The sequence below is a fragment of the Peromyscus maniculatus genome, chromosome 17 (genome assembly GCF_049852395.1).
Source record: "Peromyscus maniculatus bairdii isolate BWxNUB_F1_BW_parent chromosome 17, HU_Pman_BW_mat_3.1, whole genome shotgun sequence".
NCBI classification, from domain to species: Eukaryota; Metazoa; Chordata; class Mammalia; order Rodentia; family Cricetidae; genus Peromyscus; species Peromyscus maniculatus.
Genome location: NC_134868.1, coordinates 65,536,138 through 65,557,669, shown reverse-complemented (window position 1 = coordinate 65,557,669; position 21,532 = coordinate 65,536,138). Strand labels below are relative to the sequence as shown.

The 21,532-nt window shown below is 38.2% G+C and overlaps 1 protein-coding gene across 1 annotated transcript; it reads right to left on the bottom strand.

The window, feature by feature from the left end:
* Positions 1-1,898: 1,898 nt before the first annotated feature.
* Positions 1,899-20,689, bottom strand: Slc10a2 (solute carrier family 10 member 2). The gene is made up of 6 exons (XM_006988329.4): positions 20,081-20,689; positions 14,285-14,403; positions 8,971-9,059; positions 7,752-7,927; positions 5,174-5,331; positions 1,899-3,467 (listed from the first exon to the last, which is right to left on the bottom strand). Exons 1-6 carry the CDS (start codon positions 20,458-20,460, stop codon positions 3,340-3,342), a joined length of 1,050 nt encoding a protein of 349 aa, XP_006988391.1. The 5' UTR covers positions 20,461-20,689; the 3' UTR covers positions 1,899-3,339.
* Positions 20,690-21,532: the final 843 nt, after the last annotated feature.

Below are 21,532 nucleotides of genomic sequence, written 5' to 3'. Positions count from 1 at the left end.
CTCTCTCCCTCTCCCTCCCTCCCCCTTTCTCTCTCCACATATACACACATATATATATCTCATATAGGGTAATGGCTTTATTAATGAGTACATGAAGTACTTTTATTATTATTTTAAATTTGCAATCATTGTCACATCACTTTTAAGAGCCTTTGATTAATGCTTCTCCAGCATGGTTTACTGGGGCGGGACCTCAGTTGGTATCAGTGGGAGACCCAATTATTAGTGTATTTAATTAAGAGTTTCTTTCAGTCGCTTTTCAAAGAATAATTTAAGATCTCAGAAACTCCACCTTATTTATATCCCTAGGATTGTAAAGTGAGGACATCTTGACAATATCCACAAAGACTCCACTAACCAGATATTACAAAAAATTGTTTTCATTTATTCATGCCTTTAAAATAAAATATTCATTTAATATGAAACAGAGGCAATAATATACATGATTTAATCAGCTTTTCACACTCATTTCAAAATAGAGATCTGTCATTTTAGAAAGCTTAGTTATTTTTTTCCTTCTAGAATATTAGAGGAAAAATTAAACTCACAAGGTACCACATCTTATAAGAAAGCAAAGTTCTATGTCGCATTTCTTAATCAACAGGGAGGAAAAACCTGCTGTTGCAGCTGCTGCCATTCAGGCCCTTGACTTTGGGTGTGTTGAAAACTTGATAGAAATTCACAGGGTGTCTTTAGTGCACCTGTCTGTTTTCTGCTTGATGAGGAAAGTGTAGAAGGCACTTAACAGCTAGACTTCCTTTTGCATCCTTGGAGGTACTTTCTTGACAGTCCCAAGAAGAAAATCCATTCTCCTCTCCTCTCCCAATGCCTTAAGACATTCCTAGTACAACTTACTGTATTTGTCATTGATATAAAAATGCCCTCTCTCTCTCTCTCTCTCTCTCTCTCTCTCTCTCTCTCTCTCTCTCTCTCTCTCTCTCTCTGTCTCCCCCTCCCCCTCCCTCCCTCCCTCCCTCCCTCCCCCCCCCCCTCTCTCTCTCTCTCTCTCTCTCTCTCTCGTGTGTGTGTGTGTGTGTGTGTGTGTGTGTGTGTGTGTGTGTGTGTGTGTGCATGAGGGGGTCAATGTCAGGCATCTTCCCTTATAGATAGCTAGCTCTTCACTTTAAGTTTTGAGACATGGTTGGCCACTGAATCCAGAACTCACTGAGTGGCTAGATTTGATGTGGTCCCCTTGGCTTCTCCTTTCTAGCATAGGGATTGCAGGTACATATTGTCATACCTGACATTTTTACATAAATGTTGATAGTTAAAATCAGGCCCCATGCTTTCATAACAAATGCTTTACAGACATGTGATCTCTCCAGTCAAAATGTTTCAAGTCTACCCCATCCTTCCACAGGCATTGCTGAGTTCCTATAATCCTTTCAGGCACCAGCACATTCTGAATCAGGTCATTAAAATGCAATATATATTTTTTGGAACTAAAACATTATAAATTAAAGGAATCCATAATTAAAAGGAATAAGTGCATAAATTAAAGGGAATATTCAAAGTTGCCTTGAGACCAACCATTAAAGGCTAGTTTAAAAATGTGTATCTTGAAGAAAAGTCAATCAAGTTAGAACTCAATGGAGAGAGATTTGTCCTGACCACTGGCAGGCTGGGACACAGGTAATCTTCTAGTTACATAAAAAAAGTCTAGCACTTGACCTGGCAGCTGTAAAACCTTGCTGGCTATTACCAAATCTTATTTGGCTTCTATCATTATACCTATCTGCAGCATCTTCAGGGTGCTTTTCCTACTTTGCAGCCTGGGGATTTATCATCTTCTTCAAATATCACCCCCTGACATGAACCTTCCTGTAGCTACTTCCTGCCACACATCGGATTGACCATATTAAGTGCTTTGACCATATTTTTATATGTGCTTTTCTTTATGTTTGTCTCTTTCATTGTATTAGCTCATAGACTGATAGCATTTTTTCTTTGTAATTTCTGACACCTCCCTGCTCATGATGGCTGCTATAGCACTTGTATTGGCCAATTTGATGCTGCTTCACATAGGTAATCCTTTAATAAACTTCTCTAGGGTTCAAAAAAACTAGTTGCCAAATACAAACCATTCTAAATGAGATATTTTCCTTGAAAGATAAAGTGGCCATTGGTGGACCCTAGAAGAATGTGAATAAATGTGAAATATCCCTGATGAGTTTAATCCAATTCTAATTTGTTAGTGAATTCATTAGTAACATTTTCTCTTCACTTCTGCTTCTGAAATGTCATTGAAAGAAGCTACTTTTCTAACATACAAAGACAGATATTTGCCAAAATATAGTGGAAACATTACAAACAAATAGGTTTCAAAGTCTCAAGCTGATGATTAAAATGTCAGAGGAATACATTCATTTACATCGATCTTTTTACAATCATAAATACTGAACAAAATCAACATTTTACAGTAATAAACTGTTATATTTTAACATGTGAAAGTGCTTGTCTCTGAATTCAGCTTACTGTGACAAGATTTCCAGTCTGACATATCCAGTTAGGTCTATAGATGTTTTCTGATAATATATTAAGTAATAATGATTGATCATCTGTCTTGCTCTCATCTATCTATATCTATTATCTCTCTCTGTCTCTCTATTTCTATATCTATCTATCTATTATCATCTATCTATCTGTCTATCTATCTATCTATCTATCTATCTATCTATCTATCTATCTATCATCTATCCATCTATCTATCATCTGTCTATCATCTATCTATCATCTGGCTAGGTGGCATCTACTTATACATTTTTTGCACATTCATTTGCCCTTCCAAGGATAAATTTGACATCTATGTTTATAACCTACTTTTGCCAAAAACATCAGGAAAAATTATGTCTGTACTGAACATAAAATATCACAGACTTAAAAAAAAGTCATTCCCTAAACAATACAGTAAAACAACTATTTACATAGCATTTACATCATGTTAAATATTTTAAGTAACTTAATATTGATCTAAAGTATATGAGAAATAATTGCAAACATTTTAACATTTTATGAAAGAAGCTTAAGCTTCTGTGAATTTGGTATCAAAAGATATCCTGTGACCAGTCTCCTGTGGATACTGAGAAATGACTCATGTACACATACATACACAGACACATAGACACACACACACACACACACACACACACACACACACACACGCAGATGGATGTTTGTCATATTAAAAAATGGATCACTAGTCACTTTATACCAAAAAATAACAAATTTCAATTTGAATTTAAGTTTTAACATTTTTTTTTCTGCTGATCATTCCACCAAAGGAAATAATTGTAGTTGTAGTTTATTGAATGCTTTCAGTAAGCTTTCTATTTTGTCCCTTTACTTCTCATCTGGTTGAAATCCTTTGTTTGTCTCATGAAATGATGACCTGGGCTCCATTTCATTGTCTGTTTTCTCTTGAAACTCAGTGTTATTTTTTCCATGACATTTCTTGTATGCGACATAAACTGCAAAAGCAATGTATGAGAGGTCAAGTAAGTTTCAGAATGACACCTTGAAAAATTACTTTGGCCAGTGATTGCTTTATACAGTTCAGAAAGCACTTTGCATTTTCTACAGACTGCAGGTGTTATGGAAAACCAAATCATTATTTTAGTTTTAGCATCAGCATATAGCAGTAATGACTGCACTCCTGAAGTCTGGGTGGAGAGCTTCAGAGGATGTTTGCTCAGCATTAAGTGTATGGCCTTCTCATGGCTTCAAGCTGTATATGCTACTTAACAGCAAGGAAAAATAATTTATTTTGTGTCTACCCCACCCTAGTTAATGTGTAGTCTTCAACTAAATATACTGTATGCCTGGGTGCAATGTCCAAGGCCTTGGTCTGATCATCCCTTATGGAAAGTCTTGGGTCAGAATAACATGCCTAGTTTTTTGTCTTCACTCATTCTTTCTTGTTGTTGATCAGATTTCCTTTCTTCTGTGGTACAAATATCTATCAGCACTTTCCCCCTTTCTTTGTGTGTGTTTGTGAATGAAGTGTGTGCATTTGTGTGTGTGTGTATGTTGCTCATGTGCACACAATGTACATGCATGTATTCAGTTGCATATTCACATTTGTGTGTAAGTGTGGAGGCCAGGGGTGTTGCTCTTCAAGAGCCATCATCTATCTATCTTGTTTTTTGAGACAGGGAATTTCCACTGGCTTGAAACTCACTGGTTAGGCTAGGTTGGCTGACCAGAAAGCTCAAGCCATCTACATATTTGTGTTTCCTCAGAGCCAGACCCCCAATGGATCCATGTCACATTTTTTGTAATATGCGACTCTTATACTGGAAAGGAGACTCTGCCTGAAAAATAACACTGAGACAGTGTGATGGGCACCTGCAGGCACATGGATGCATATTGGAGCTGGGGATAAAAATAATGCCAAGATAAGTGAAACGATCTCTGGGATTTCATAACTTCATCTTCACAGTATTTTTGTCATGTACCTCCACTTACCATTTTCTATTAAAAGGAAGTTCATTTCTTTGTTTTAAATAGGACTTGAAAAATGCAGTTTAAGTACCATCAGACTTTGGATAGTCAATGATAGGGAAAAGTTCCAATTTGGTGAAGGAGAGTTGGTGTGGACCAAATGAGGGAGGATGAAATTATGCTGTGACAGAGTAAAACTAAGAAGCAGGTTATCTATCTCTGGTACATCTTTGCTTACACTTCTTCAGTTATATGAATTTAAAATTGACATGTACAAACTTACACACACATCTGACTTATGATTTTTCATTATAAATAAGGTTTGTCATCTACCTGATAAATACCCTATTTAAAAAGTATATCAAGACAAGGCTTTGGAGTGAAAAATTGCTAAAACCTGTGTTCCTTAGAAACATTTAGAGAGGTGCACAATTAAATTTTCCTCACAGGCTAATATGCCTCTCTCACTACTGAGGAAGAGAATGTCAGCAGAGAGGATCCATCTCTTCTACTTTTCTCTTAAAAATGCCTCACTAATGCCTATAATAAAATTATATTCTTTGTATCAGCATATATGAAGTCATGATAAGTGACTTCCGTGGATGCATTTTCTTCAAATTTATTTGTACAATGAATTGCCAGAAATGGAGAGTCTTTAAAAAGTCTGTTTTAGCAATTCCAGGATTTATCCAAAAGGAACATCATAGTAAAATTGATTAGCATTATTTCTTACTTCCTAATAATATCGCTGCAAAGATGATCTGGAAAATGCTATAGATGAGTGGGAAGGTGAACACAAGGTTGAGTTCCTCAGGGCTGAAGGAGAGCTGTACAATGGTGGAACACAGCTGAGTGTTCTGCATCCCAGTTTCCAAGGCAACTGTTCGGCACCTGGGAGGAAGGTCAAAGACGTATATGATTTACCTGTTATTAGGCTTATTAAGATATGACAGAAAGGGAAGGTATAATGAAAGAATGTACACAGACTGCAATTATTTTCTTCCCCCTTTCCCTCCCTCCTTCCCTCCTTCCCTCCCTCCCTCCCTTCCTCCCTCCCTCCCTTCCTCCCTCCCCTCTCCCTCCCTACTTCCTCCCTCCCTCTCTCCCTTTCTCCTTCTCTCTCCCTCCCTTTCTTCCTCTCTCCCTCCCTCCCTTCTTTCCTTTCCTGTCTCTCTCTATCTTATTTCCTTTTACTCCATTCCCTCTCCCTCCTTTCTTCCCGTCTTTCTTTATCTCTCCTCCCTCCCTCCCTCCCTCCCTCCCTCCCTCCCTCCCTCCCTCCCTCCCTCCCTTCTTTCTTTCTTTCTTTCTTTCTTTCTTTCTCTCTCTCTCTCTCTCTTTCTTTCTTTCTTTCTTTCTTTCTTTCTTTCTTTCTTTCTTTCTTTCTTTCTTTCTTTCTTTCTTTCTTTCTTTCTTTCTCTTCTTCTGAGATAGGTCTCACTATGCAGTCCAAGTTAGATTGTCTTCTAACTTGCAGCGATCCTTTTGCTTCACCTTCCCCATTGCTGAGATTACAAACATGTACCTAGATTTTATCTCTGCTCTTAACATCCATATTTGGTGTATATTTTTAACATAATTTTACAATGGACAAGTACATTAATATATGAAACAACCTATTCTATAAATATATTTATTTATTTTATGCTTTATTTTATCTTTAATGGTGTATATGCGTGTGGGTATGTGCATGTGAGTGCAATGCACATAGTGACCAGAGGCATGGGGTGCCCCCGAGGCTACAGTTACAGGTGGTTCTGAGCCACTACTATGGATGCTACGATGCAAACTCAGGTCCTCTAGAAAAGAAGTACATGCTTTTAAATACTGAAACTTTTCTCTAGTCCTAATATATTTATAATGTGAGAGGTAGGTTCATTTATAATAACATTCCATAAATTGCAAAGGAAGCCCATTTCACCCATTTTCAAATTATGCACTTAGTGAAAGTGATCAGGGCTCAGAAAATATTGAAGCTATGGTATTTCTCATAGGCATTTGTTTTAAATTAATTTTGTTCTGATTAAGTCTTGATTAAAAGTCTGTAAGATAAAAAATTAATGCTTCTAATCTTCAATAAAGAAAATCAAAGTAAAGTAAGCCTATAGCCCAAAGTCTTCCAGTGAGTGAGTGACAGGGGTAAGAGGAAGCCTGAATCTGCCTGGCCAAGCATAGAAGTGCCCACACTCTTCAAGCTTGCTCACCTCTTTCTCAGGTGCACATTGATACCTGTTTCTATACCTGATTTTCTGCCTGTCTGTTGATTTATGTGCACCATTTGGAAAAAAAATGTTTTTAGATAAATGACAAGCATACTTTAGTGTCCATCACCTTTGAGTGATGAGTCCTTTTGGTGCCAGTTGGAGGAACCTATATATATATCACAAGACTAAATTGACTATTTCCCTGAAACTTACTCTGCTTATTAAATCAGAATACACAGCAAAGGAAAAACTTTACTTCACAGGTTGGGGATTAATTGAGAAGAATGTCAGGGAGTTGAACATAAAAGCAGCCAGTACTTCTTGGAGATTTGTATAATTTATGAACAAATGATGCTATTTAAATGATGTAATTGGTGATTGAAGGTGAAGGATTTTGAGCTTGGCACCAATGTTTTCATTTTCTATGATTTGAGTATGCTTCTCACTCAAATTCAAATGTTGCCATCCTATATCTGATGCTCAGTATCTAAGAATGTGACCTTATGTGGAAACAGGGTTATTGTAGATATAATTAGTTAAGATGAGGTCATTAGGGTGGCCTGTAATTTAATGTGACTTGCATACTTATAAGAAAGGGAGGTAATTTGAGCTCAGAATCATGCACAGAAAGAGTAAAATGTGGTGGGACACAGAAGATAGACATTAAGAATCAAAGTGAGAGTCCTCCAATAAATCCTTAACCGCAGACTGCAGAAGAAGCCAGCTCTGTGCTTCCTTAACTATGATTTCTGACCTGTGAAACTGTAAGAATGTGCCAGTTTTTGCCAAAATGACCCACTTTGGGGTTGTTTTTCTTATTTTTAATTAAAAATTATTTTATATGAATGGATGTTTTGTCAGCATATATGGTTATGCACCACATGTGTGCCTGGTGCTTGCAGAGGCCAGAAAATGGTATTGGATACCCTGGACCTGGAGGTGCAGATGGTTGTGAACAGCCATGTGGGTGCTGGGAAGCTTCCCATGATTTTAAGTGCAGACTCATCTCTTTATGCCATATGGTAATTTTGTACTGGTGCCCCAGAAAACTAGTGCAGTAGCTGTTAGAAGTTAAACTGCTCAATCCCATTGATCTAGACCTCATACCTGTACCAGGGTTGTCCAGCTATTCTAGCCAGGAAAAACCCCAGGCAGTAGCCAGCTATAGGAAATATCGTTCCTACAATCCATAGTTTAGGTTCAATGATCCAGGCACTTTGGTACAGTATTCCTCCAACCACAGCAATGAGAACAATAAGAATTGCACCCGCGATGGATCCAATCTGGAAGAAAAGGCATAAGTGAACATACTTGTGTCAAAGTGAGTCCAGAGACATTTGTCAGGAGTGAAGGTTGGGCAGACTGTTCCTTTGGGGAAGTGAATATGAGTTTTCTATGTCCCTTTAGCTTTGTGGGAAGGAAAGAACTTCTGTGTTCTAGAGACCAAGGAAACATCAGGATAATGTTTTCATGCTTAAATGCACAAGGAAGATTTCTGAGCTTGCAAAACATAAAATCTTGCCCAAGTTACATTTTATGTTTGTTGTAATCATAAGAAATGGATACAAGGGTTCATAAAAGTCAAATAAAAATAAACATAAGCCATGGTCATAATTTTTTCCTTTTCAGAAAGGTTCAATTTTATTACATATATGTCCATGTGTACATATATGCACATGAGTTTTGGTGCCCACGGAGTCCAGAAGAGGTCCTTGGATCCCCTGGCGCTGGGGTTGCAGGTAGTTTTGAACAGCCTGCTGTGGGGGTTCTCTGTAGGAGCAGTTCACATTCTCAATGGCTGAGCCATCTCCCCAGATCTATTTTCTTCTTCTCTGATTACATTTTAAAACATTTGGAGATGACCGTTTTTCTTTTTTCCCTATAAAAGAAGAAATGCCAACTACCTTTTTCCCCCACATCCTACAGGTTAGTGTCTACCAGTTTGGGGGCACTGAGTTCTAGTTATGAGAAAGATATGGTAGGTATGAACAATATGTTCTAGATATGAGAAAGATATGCTGTACCTTCTCAGAAAGATGCCTAGATATATTTTATACCATAAGCTCAGCCTATATAACAGCGAGGTCATTTGAAAACAGAGTAAAACAAATAGGTGACACTTGAATTGGTACCCTAAAGGATGGATGGAAATTTGTCCCTCAGATGGGATCAAAAAGGACATTCTCTAATGGGGGACTTTAGGACTTATAATGGCAAGTCTTCCAGAGGGTAATAGCACCATATAGGAGTTGGAAAAACCATCTCATTCCAGTTCAGACTGCAGGGCACTGAGTTGGGCAGTCTGTCCCATGATTGGGATACTTACTTTAAGTATGATCTTTGCTTTTTGGGGCCATTTGTGATTCACATACATTCCAATGGAAACAGGAATAACAAGAGCAACCAGAGAAGTGCCTAACAATGATGAAAACAACATTAACACAAAGAAAAGAAAATGTAAGTAGCCTATAAATGGCTTAGCAGTGTTCTGTCTGTCTTCTTGAATACTGAAAATAGAATGTAGAATTATGTGCACACAGATACACACATACACACACACAAATTCACACATCCACATATGTATTTTATACACCCCCCTCTCCATTCCAGTTAATAACAGGTAGAGAAATAATGATGATATAAATAACTTATCTCAATCCAGGGATGACGATTTTAGGGTTTCTTATATTACCAACCTACTTTCTATTTGGCAACATTTTTGCTTCTTTAGTCTATTAGGTCATTATATTTTTAGAAAAAATACCTCCCCATAGTTTGTGTGTGTGTGTGTGTGTGTGTGTGTGTTTGTAGTGTAGGTAGGTATATTCTACACTGGCCTGTTACTTCATAGTGGTAAAAATAAACATTTATAAATTTTAAAGTGGAAAAATATTAAAAAATTGCTTAATGTCCATAGGAATTTTGAAGGCTAACAAACTCTACTTAAAATTCATTTCATTTATTCAAATTTATGACAGATATGAGAGAATAAGATGAAAAACCATGCCCTAAATTTTCTGTGAGATAATATATCTGGCAACTTCTCATGTAATTATAATTCTTTGCAGCACTGTGTTCACCCAACCAGATAAAAGAGTCATACTTCAACTTCACCATGGGAAATTTACTGCCATTCCTGTGACATATGATTTGTGTCTCTATATTATTTAACACTTGTTTGCCCAATAGTTGCTTTGTTTAACACAGCACTGCAGACTTCCAACTTCTCATGGACTGTTTTTTTGTCAAAACTCCTTTAAAGTAGTATGAGAAAGTGAAACCAAATGGTGAAATTTTGAGAGTAGATGCCTGCCTGGTGTTGGATAGATTGACTCAGGTCTGGCCAACAAACTATAGACTGAAAGCCTACACACACACACACACACACACACACACACACACACACACACACACACACATTTAAAATGAATCTAATACAAATTCTTCAATATATCAAAAATTATTGTTCCTCCAAAATTACTCAGCAGAATTAAAATAAAAACTATGAAAGATAGGAGAAAAGAAAGAAAAAAGAAGGAAAGGAAGGACAATAAGACAAGAACTACTCAAAATCAGGAGAAAAGGGTAGAGGAAGAGCTGTGGAAAAACGTGTTAGATTTATTGGTCAGGTCTTCGAGAAAGTCCCTTAGTTATTCCTGTATCTACCATTTTAAAGATATTTCCTTCTTGGATCTCTAGGCCACACCATAAATTTTATTAAGTTTCCAGGCTTTGAGTTAAAATTATCCAGATACAACTGGTTGGCTCCTTTGGCCTAGAGCCCTCCCATCCTGGGGGAGCCTAAGGTGGCAGGACTACATGAATAGGGCTTTGGAATACCCATGACAGAAGCAACTACTCTCTGGGCCAGGAAAAGCCAATGAAGGTTTGCAGTGACTTCAAGGACCATTCTGGTTCTTCTTCACACCCACCAGTATGGCTGGCCCCTGCCCATAGTGGGAAGGTGCTGTAATGCTTACTCTCCAGTGGCTGGAGAACTGGCTCTCTCCTCTCTAGACTTCTCCATTTACTGATAGATTGTTCATGCTATCTGTGTAAGATGCCTGTTTGTAAGATCCAAAAAAATGTTTACATATATCAAAACCATCATGTGTTATTTATTTAAGACTACACAATGGTACTAGGATGAAAGAAAGGGGAGGAGAAGAGGAAGAAAGAAAGGATGATACTGTGGACTGAGCTGTAGCTTCCGTAGGTTTCCCTATTAAAAAAAAAACTGAGTGGGATAATGCCTGCCTTATGGTGCTGTGGTGATATGCACAATGGTGTTGACATCAGGTGCTCACTTATGTTGGTATAGCTCCCTGACACAGTCCTCACAGTGTTGTGGTGATATGCACAATGATGTTGACATCAGGTGCTCACTTAATGTTGGTATAGCTCCCTGATACAGTCCTCATGGTGCTGTGGTGATATGCACATGATGTTGACATCAGGTGCTCACTTATGTTGGTATAGCTCCCTGACACAGTCCAGCTTTAGTGACTCAAGCTGCATAGGGGCCTCTTTTCAGCCACATGTCAGTGTCTTCAGGGCTCAGCAGCATTTTTAGAGTAGGAGAAGCACACTGGAAACATGGAAGGTGTCACAAGCACAGTGCCTGCAGAGTAGTCTGGAGAGCCTGCCAGTAGATATTCCCAGCTCCCCAGTAATCTTGAGCAAATTAAATAATTATGCCAAGCCTTAACAACCTCATTTATAAGTGATGACAACATCTCATGAGGCTGTCAGCTCATTTTTTCACTCATTAAAAGACTAGAAAACAGCCGGGCGGTGGTGGCGCACGCCTTTAATCCCAGCACTCGGGAGGCAGAGCCAGGCGGATCTCTGTGAGTTCGAGGCCAGCCTGGGCTACCAAGTGAGCTCCAGGAAAGGCGCAAAGCTACACAGAGAAACCCTGTCTCGAAAATCCAAAAAAAAAAAAAAAAAAAAAGACTAGAAAACAATCAAGAGAAAGGTCAGTTTCGAGAACTGCCTAGACAGACATTGTGAGTAAGTAATTTTTGTGTTCAAAACGCCTTTACTTTTCCTTCCTTCCTTCCTTCCTTCCTTCCTTCCTTCCTTCCTTCCTTCCTTCCTTCCTTCCTTCCTTCCTTCCTTCCTTTCTTTCTTTCTTTCTTTCTTTCTTTCTTTCTTTCTTTCTTTCTTTCTTTCTTTCTTTTTTAATCATCTGGTTTTCTATTCCTTCTTTTTTTTTGACATCTTATGAGGTCATTCCCCATGGACATGCTATTCTATTTCTCATCATTTCAAAATTTATTTGTCTTGCTGGGAACCATGACAACACCTTTAATCATAGAATTTGGGAGGCAGAAGCAAGAAGATCTCTGTGAGTTTGAGATCAACCTAGCCTACATATCAAGTTCCAGGACAGGCAGAGTAACATTGTGATACCTTGTTACAAAACAAAACCCAACTCAAGATGTGTTTGATTTAAATTATATGGTATAAGTCATCCACATAGTAATACAGATTTGTCAATATTCTTGTGGGACATTTTCCAGAAGGGACTGAATATCAAAAGAAGAATATTTTAAGACAAATTACTTGCTTTAGCACTTAATAATGTCCATTCAAATTTGTTTAGTCAGCCAATGGTTTCTCTGAGACACCTACAATATTGTTCAGTGTTCAAACACATGGCATTGTTTAACTCTAGGGAAGGTTTTCACTGAGTTTAAGATGTAGGCAAGAGCATACACACTTGGACTTGGATGTTGCTCTAAACCCTGTTGGAGAGAGATTCTACTGATGTTTGGGAGTTACTCAGGGGCCAATAGGATGATCTTGTACATTCAAAATTCCCCATTGAAATCAGGGGTAACTCACAATTAAAATATGAGCAAGAGCAGAATTGCAATGCAGTTGTCTATCTCACAGTCAGTCCTAACTCAGTTGTCTGTATGTTGAATCACATTAACTTATGGAAATAATCTTTCTTTGAAATGGAAGTGACTTTTAGTCTAGTTTTCCACCCCCACAGGAATTCCTTTCTTAAATATCTTAGGGAGTTTCTGTTTGACTTTGGACATGTGCTTCTGTTAATAGTAAACCCAAAACCTTTCTGAGGGAGATTAGGGAAGAATTCTTTGCCAAGTCAGCTTAATAAGAGACTGTCAAAGACATCACAAGAAAACACACAGAAACCTGGCTCATAGGAACTCACAGAGTCTAAACCAACAACCAGGGAGCCTGCATTGGACTGACCCAAACCCTCTCTATATATGTGACAATTGTGTAGCTTGGTCTACTTGTGGGACTCTTAACAATGGGAACATTGTTCCTCCTTTGCACATGCTGGTAGTTCTCTCAGTCTGTCCCTGACCCCATTTTCATGTTATATCAACTGCTTTATCATCTACCACTTTTTTTTTACAGAGAAATATCATCTATTTAATTAAGCATATTTCTTTCTTTTTTTTATTAAGAATTTTTTCCATTCATTTTACACACCAAAGATCCCTCTTTTCCCTCCTCCTGTCCCCCAACCCCTCCCCCCAATTTACCCCCCACTCTCCTCTACAAGAAGGGAAGACCTCCCATGGAGAGGCACATCCAGTAGAGGCAAGCCCAAGCCCTTCTCCCTGCCTCAAGGCTGCATGAGCTGTCCCATCATAGGTAGTGGGTTCCAAAAAGCCCCCTCATACACCAGGGATGGATTCTGATTCTACTGCCAGGGGGCTCCCCAAGCAGATCAAGCTACACAATTGTCTCACCATGCAGAGGACCTAGTCCAGTCCCATGCAGATTCCACAGCCATTGATCCAACTTTTATGAGTTCCCACTAGTTTGGTTTGGCCATCTCTGCAAGTTTCCCCATCATGATCCTGATGTACTTGTTCATAGAATTCCTCCTCTCTTTCTCCTGCTGGACTTCTGGAGTTTTGCCTCGTGTTTGGCTGTGAATCTCTGCCTCTCTACCATTTTTTTCTCCCACAAACAGAAAAGAAGCATCTTCAAGATAGGGAGGCATTTAGGAGTTGAAATGAATAGAGGCAGAATAGTAACTAGTAAATTTGACTTCCAGGACAAGAAAATATAGAGAGTACCATTAAATTGACTTTTATATCAAGATATGGTTTACAGTTAAGGATAAAGAACAATACATCTCATCCAGGAGTACCCATTCTGCTACCCATGACTACCTACTACCTTGAAATTATATTTATTTATTTATTTATTTATTTATTTATTTATTTATTTATTTATTTATAGTTATTTGTGTGTGTGCTTCTTCAATTTGAATATGTAGTGCAAAGACCCATTACCATAAACCTGCCACTGGAAAAATGATGGCTTCCATTTGCCAGCAGCCTAATTCTCTTTAGGGGAGACTGTTAGGTTGAGGCTACATTCCTAAAGCTGTGTCTTTTCCATGTTACTTTGAACTGAGGCAAATTCAGTTTTTCTTCATGGAGTTAAGTTTTAGAATTTGCTCTTTCAAAACTTTTACAAACTCCAGGGTAAACTTATAATGAAATTATATGTGGGGAAAAAATCTGTCCCTAGGTCAAAAGGAAAATGATGTGTGTGAACTTGGAGCCTGGCCTGAGATCCTAGCAGGGACTAAGCAGAGGTCTTGAGGGTAATATAAAGCATCCTGCAGAGAAATTACTTACCAATGCTATCATAAGGAATCACAATCGTCCCTGAGTCGACCCACGTTTTGGTGTAGATGAAGAGGCAAAGGGGCATCATTCCAAGGGCAAGCAGTGTGGAGCAAGTGGTCATGCTGACACTGGAATGAAACAAACAGCTCTAGGTGACGACCTGTGTTTTTTAGGGGAGGTGCTCTTTCATTTTCGATTTCTGTGAGACTCAATCAGTACATCATTCTGTATGGTGATAGAAATATATATTGACCATGTTTTTAAAGTGCCTGGCCTTGTGCAGGGTCACCTATACTTGGTGTCTTCTCACATAGTCTGCACCACCCTTCCCTCAGTAACTGTTCTCACAGCTCATAAAGAATTGCCAAAGATGCTTAAAAATAATTATTGAAGAAAGTATCAAGTGTCTGGGCTCGTGACCTCTTATATATGACATTTTCCTCCACGCATAACCTGTCATACCAGACTGTCTTAGAATAGAAATTACTTTGATGTAGTAGCTATGACAATGAAAGAAGCCAAACAGTATGATGCTAACTAGTCTATGATAATGGTAATGGGAGTGGTGACATTTCCCTGTAGTAAAGGTGTTGGGAGGGTCACAGGACCCCACCCAGAATTTCAGTTGGAAACCCCTTCCCTTTTGCCCCATCCTTACATCCCTCATATTGGGAGCTGCTACAGCATACAGGAAAGGAAAGTAGAATACGGGGGTAGACTCTGACCATGATGGGGTGGACTTTGTAGCAATGAATTTGTTTTGGGTTTATTGACACTTCTAGGCGTAAACTCTTCTCTGTGCTTTCTAAGTAAGTTCAATAAACTTGTTGGTTCAACAAGTGGAACTTAGGTGAAATCTTTACTTTGGTTTCTTATCAGGGTGAATAGATGTTTGTTCACACCTTCCCTGGGAAAGTTAATGTAACATCACTGTCTGAGTCAGCAATCAGAATAGCAAACACTTTGTTTACTGTGGGTGCCTGACTGAGTAGGAAGATTTAGGTTTTTGATATGGAAGAATTTCTTAAAGGATGCTATTTTCAGCACTATGACAGAATGGAAGAGAGGCTTTTGAGTAATGGGTCTTCCTGGTACTCTTCAAAATGTCCTGGACACAGGGTTATATTCTTTGCTTGTAAAACAGAGGGACTTAATAACTGAGCTCTGAAGGCACACACTGCATTGGAATAATGTGATGTCCCTTAGTATGTGGGTTTGGGTAATGCATTGGACTTTTCTTTGTCACTGGTACCTCACAGATTACAAATAATTAAACAGTCAGTGGAGTTTGGTTTCTGGAACAATACTAAGAGGAAAGTCAGTTATATTTACAGTACACCCCCCAGCCCCACCCCTGGCCAACAAGTGGTAAGGAAAGCAGATGAAGATAAATGATTTTCAATTTTATGAATAAATATTTTATTTATTTTATCAATAAATGATTTTATTTCAATGCATCTGATAATAAATTTGCATAATTTGAGCAAAGTAATGGGTAGTCATTCAGGCTTAACTTCTTTAGTAATTTTTGTAAGTGAATGAACATAAAATGGGTTTAAATGATTTTGACTAAAACGTTTGTGTTAATAGAGCTAAAATATTGTGACAGTAAACCAATATAAAAGATGCATTTAAAAGACTTTCTGAAGGCAGGAAGAAATGAAAGACCAAGTATCATATGTTTAACTCACATATAGAGCCACCCCTGTCCACATGTCTGTCTGTCTGTCTATCAAGTGTCTCTGTATCTGACTCTCTTCCACTCCAAATATATATGGCCATCTGTGCCCCTTTCCCTTTTGTCTGCCAATATCTGTGATTTCCAGAAGGAAATATTCACAAGATTGAACCTATTAACTTTCTATCATGGCTGGGGTATGTGTGTTCACAAAGCTTTGTACCTCCCCAAGGATTTATACAGCCAATGGTTGCTTGAGGATGAGAGACATGTTTTTTAGTAGGGCAGCTAACTATAAGTTGTCCATGTTCCTGCAAGAGTAACCTCAATTAAACTCATTGATTCATTAAGCTAGATTTTCATGGAATCATTTCTTTACTTCTGTTGTTGGTGTCCTATCTATGGTAGGTAGCTGTTTATTCACATCTCCTCAGAAAAATGTTACACAATGATATGAAATGGCCTGAAGACTAAGTAGACGGGGGCAGAGAAAAAGTGTGGGGAGGACATTGGGAACAATGACTCTTAGTGAGGCACAAAGATAATGTATGAACTGAGATATAATGAAATGTATTGTTTTACATTCTAACTAAAATAAATTAAAAAGAGTTTCTCATAGTTTTAACTGTGGTCATTGATGAACTTAATGTAGACAATGCAGTACCCCCCTCAAAAAAACTCTAAAAAATCAAAAAAAAAAAATGAACAAAGAAACAAAAACATTCATTTGCTAGCAATGCTTCATCCTTTTTGTAACTAACATACTGGAATTTTCAAATCTGCTCCCCTTCCTTCTTTCACTGTTCTGACATTGTTTATCTTAACCTGCTCCACAATAAAAGCCCTTTGTTGCTGGGCTGGGCATCTAGCATGTCCTCATAATGAGGAGGGAATTCAGGGGAACAGGATTCCTTATCAGCGCATGGTGAAGAGGAAGAGGCCAAGAATGATTTTTCTTTTAAACTACAGAACAGATATTAGAAGGAAGTCAGGATTTTTCTGTTGTTATACTTTGTAAAAATATATATAGCCTTGTTAAAGTTTGAATGAAAATTATTGTCCAACTTAAGAAATTGTATTGTGGTTTTGATTTGACTTGAGAAATTTCTTAGTGAAACATCATAGGAGAGAAAAGATGGAAGTTGGAAAATGAAGGGTTTAGATGTAGTGAGAATCTTGACAATAAGATGTTGAGGAATAAGTGAAAAGGGGCTAGACCTTGATGTTATCTGAGCTAATAACAAGAACAAGACAAAAATACTGTTGAATACTGTTGAAATGTTTCACAGAGAACTTTCATAAACAGTAGGGAGAATAATAACTTCAAAAAACAAAAAATGTATTTTATGTGAAAAAATTTTAAGTTCTATGAAAGGCATAGATGTTAAAAATATAAATACTTTTGAGAAGTCACATTGGAATGATAAAAACTAATGTATTAGTAAATTAAAAATATCATTTGGCTTTAATTTTTCTCATGTAAGTCTATTACTGCTAGGGAAAGCATTTATATGGGGGAAATGAAGTTCATAACCAAAGATTTGGTATGTATTGAGGAATCGAGTGGAATAGGATAAAGAAATAGAAAAGACTTCAATCACATCAAAAGTGAAACTCCACCTTTGAAATATCAACAGACGTATGTCTGATTCTGTAGACTGGGCAGGTGATAGGTATGATGTGATCAAAGGTCAAGAGCCAAGAGGAGTCCAGTAGATATTGTCTGTCTGGATCCCAAATCTGATACTGACATTCACCAACTTGATGACTTTGGCAAAGGTTGTAAACCTTAATTTTTCTCATCTGTCAATGCAGAAGACCCTAGGATTCTTTGGAGGGTTAAAATACACTAATGATCTTTAAGAATTTAGCCTTATATTTGGTACCTCAAAGCATCTAATAAATACTAGCTAGTAAAATAAAAATCATTATTTCATGAAAGGAACAAAGTTTGCTTACTGTGAGTGAAGCTAAAAGAATGAGTCAAATGGGATTGGATTGGTTCTCCCACAGGTTCTTCCACAAAGAAGAGATGAGTGTACATGTGTTTGAAAGAGGAGGCACTGCTTTGACCAGCCAGAAGGTTATGGATCTTGAAAATATCAATGAGTTTGCATACATGCATGTATATGGGTGCTCACAAAGGCCAAAGGAGGCCATCCTATCCCCTGGAGTTGGAGTTGCAGTTTTAATCCACCTGATAGGGGTTCTGGGAGTGAAACTTAGGTCATCCACAAGAGCAGCAAGTTTTCTTAGTCCCTCAGACATCTCTCCAACCCCTAATGTCATCTTGCATTGTAGCATGACCACCTCTTTATGACAAAGGTCAACTATAGCACACATTATTTTTCACTGTGATAAAACTTTGGTAATGTCTTCTGTACTATCCTACTGAAATAATTTGTCCTCAGCATACGGGATATAAGGGTATTGATATGGTACCACATACTACTGATCTTAGGTTCAGCAATAACATATGATATTATGTTCAGGTACAGGCTGTACTGTTACAAGGCTGTATTGTTTAAAACTTACAAATATCAAGAAGCCATTTAGTATATGTCAAATCCTAAGGGTCACTCCCCACAGTCTGATTCTTATGAGTTCCTGGAAATCTCACCCACTGTGTGTGTGTGTGTGTGTGTGTGTGTGTGTGTGTGTGTGTGCAGGTCAATGGATTAGAAGCCCCAAAAGTCCTGATTACTATATTGTGGTTCACAGATTAACTAAATGCCAATAACACTTATCATCTGTGTTATTTCACAGGGCTTTTCTTTAAGGAAACTAACATCTGTTGCTAGGCAGCAATCCTAGGTCCCTATGCAAAAATGCGTAATGCATATTCTTTGTTTCCTAAGGCACCAGGAAAATAGCACCAATTGGGAGTTGATGGTTAGTTCCCTGCTGCTCACCAGGCACCCAGGGACTAACAAAGCTGATGGCAGGTTGTCCAGTATTTAATAAGCACATGGTTTTTGAACAGCTCAATGCTTAGCTGAAATGCATGTCTTCCACAGGAGATGAGGAAAGTGACACTTAACTATCTTTCAGAATTAAAAACTTCTGCTTTAGTCCCATTAATGCTGCTTCTTCCTCTCTCCTACCCAGTGCTAGTTCAAACTGGCACAGATTGGATTTGACAAATATTACAGTTAGATTACTCTGTTGAAAAACAGAGAAATTATTTTCTCTTCATTTTATGGAGAAGTAAGGATAATTAAAAAAATACTGCTGAAGAATTTTTTCCTTTTAGTGTCAGCAGAGATAAAGTGAATTTATGAATTCTTCATTAGATTTTAGCCAAGAGGTATTATGTCTAAAGAACAGGCAGTTTGGTGGAGCTGATGTCGACCACAGAGTTTGAGCTTGTATTTGCACTCAGACCCCCCTTGTTATCAAAAAGAAAGTTCTTCCTTATTCCATTCTAACAAGACTTTCTCAGTTATAGTTGTGGATGGGAAAGGATTATTTAATTAAAAAAAAAACTACTTTGAATCTATTCCCAGCGATAATACAACTTCTCATTAACTGAGTTAGAATTCAAAGTGCAAGCATAGTAATTCAGACTAAAAAAGACAGATATCAAGGTTTCCTCTCAGATGGACATCTAGATTTAAATTTATATATTTGCACACAGTCATATACACACAGGACATGGTAAAGAGGAAACTATCAGGGAAGAGCAGGAAGTTGAAAGCAAGGAAAGAACAGAGAAGGTAACAGAATGTGTGTGACAGGAAAGCAGGCCAGGAGTGGTCCAGAAGGAGGGAGAGAGGGACTGGGATGGCAATCAGGGATGATTAAGAACAAAGCATAATGATATATGTGTATACAAATATCACACAGAAACCTACTACTTTGCGTGCTAACTGAAACTATTAAAGATACAAAATTAAAATCTAAATTACTGTTTTGTTTCAGGATGATAGCTATAAAAATTCACAGGCACAAAAGGAAAGTCCCCGATTCTAACAGCGAAGCAGCTGTCCCAGAAGATGCACTCTTCCCATTTAACTACCTAGTCAGATGTCTAGCCAGTGCAGCTGGTTAGAAGGACATTGAAAATTATAAAGGTTTCCAAGTGTCACCCCAGCATACCGCAGCAGTTGCAGATGCCTCCATCTTACCTGAGGTCCATGTCGCCATCTACCCAATAGGCCAGGATATTGGAAGCAGTTCCTCCAGGGCAGCAGCCCATAATTAGCACCACCACAGCTTGTATAGGGAGGATGCCAAAGGCTACAGACAGGATGAAGCCTGTGAGAGGCATGATTCCAAACTGACAGAGGAAGCCCACGAAGATGCCCCATGGCCGTCTTAAGTGTCCCAGGAACTTGTGAATTTCCACATTGCACCCCATAGAAAACATTACCAGGGCCAGCAGGATAGTGAGTACAGTGCTCATCACCAGACTGAGAACAGCATTGAAGTTGCTCTCGGGTGCTAGGCAGGAATCACGTTCGCAGACAGTTGCATTGGGGGGACAGACGGAGGTATTATCCATCATGGCTGTGCTGTTCAAATGGCCAAGTCCACAGAAGCACCTGTATCCTGGTTCTGTATCTACTGCCAGCTGAGTATCACTTACTAAACACGTCAAACTTTTAAACCCTTTCTAAATATGTGGTACTTAGTGTCTCTTTCAATAGCCACGTTAGAGAAGCAATAAAAAACAATAAATGCTAGTATGTCAGTTTCGAGAGGCCTCATTACAACACAGCACAAATAATGAATCATAAAAGTCCAGAAAAACTACTGGCCAAGACAGAAAGTTATAATTAATCATTTATTGGCAGGATAATGAACTGTGCCACATAAAAATAGCCATGTTAATGTTTAATGTCAGGAAGGTTTGCTGAATAATTTTAGTTAAAATTAAAGTAAACTCTGAATTGTAGAGCATTCTAAGGGTATAAGAAAGCATATTATTCCCTCCTCTCACTTTAGGGAGGGATGGGGCTTAGAAAATTACATTATAAACAAAAAATCATTAACCCTGTGCCAAGCTACATTACAAATTAACAACAGACTGAAGGAGATTTCCAGCTTTCCTACAATAGTTCTCACCTGGCACTCTTCCTTGTATGTACTACAGTGTCCATAAAATATATGTATGTTCCAGAGACCTCAAGGGGTTGGAAGAAAACTTAGGGAGGGTGGTTAACACTTGAGGGTACAGATGTTTTCTGCTGGAGAGAGTCTGTCATATACAGCAGCCCTCAATTACTTACGCATGCAATTATGCATGTATTGCCATGGCAACAAAGTGCCTTATAGATAGAGACAATACAGTTATTTAGAAAGATGAACTCCACATTAAGTCAAAGTAACAATATATTTATTTGTGCTTAGAGTCAGGAATTAAAATTAGGTGGTGTGTGTGTGTGTGTGTGTGTGTGTGTGTGTGTGTGTGTGTAAAGGGGGAAGGATTCTAAGAGGTGATTGGAAATATTAAGTGGTTACCTTTGTGGTGGATGGGCAGAACACTGTAGTTTTATATATATAGGGAAGACACAAAAATAGGCAGAGGAGAGAGAGATGGTCCAGTTCTGCGGTGTTTAAAATGCAACATTAGAATA

Coding starts and splice junctions, on each gene's coding strand:
- Slc10a2 (XM_006988329.4), bottom strand. CDS start 20,460: ATGATGGATAATACCTCCGTCTGTCCCCCCAATGCAACTGTCTGCGAA. Junction 14,404..20,080: donor GATGGCGACATGGACCTCAG/GTAAGATGGAGG, acceptor GTTTCATTCCAG/TGTCAGCATGACCACTTGCT. Junction 9,060..14,284: donor GATTCCTTATGATAGCATTG/GTAAGTAATTTC, acceptor CATCATTGTTAG/GCACTTCTCTGGTTGCTCTT.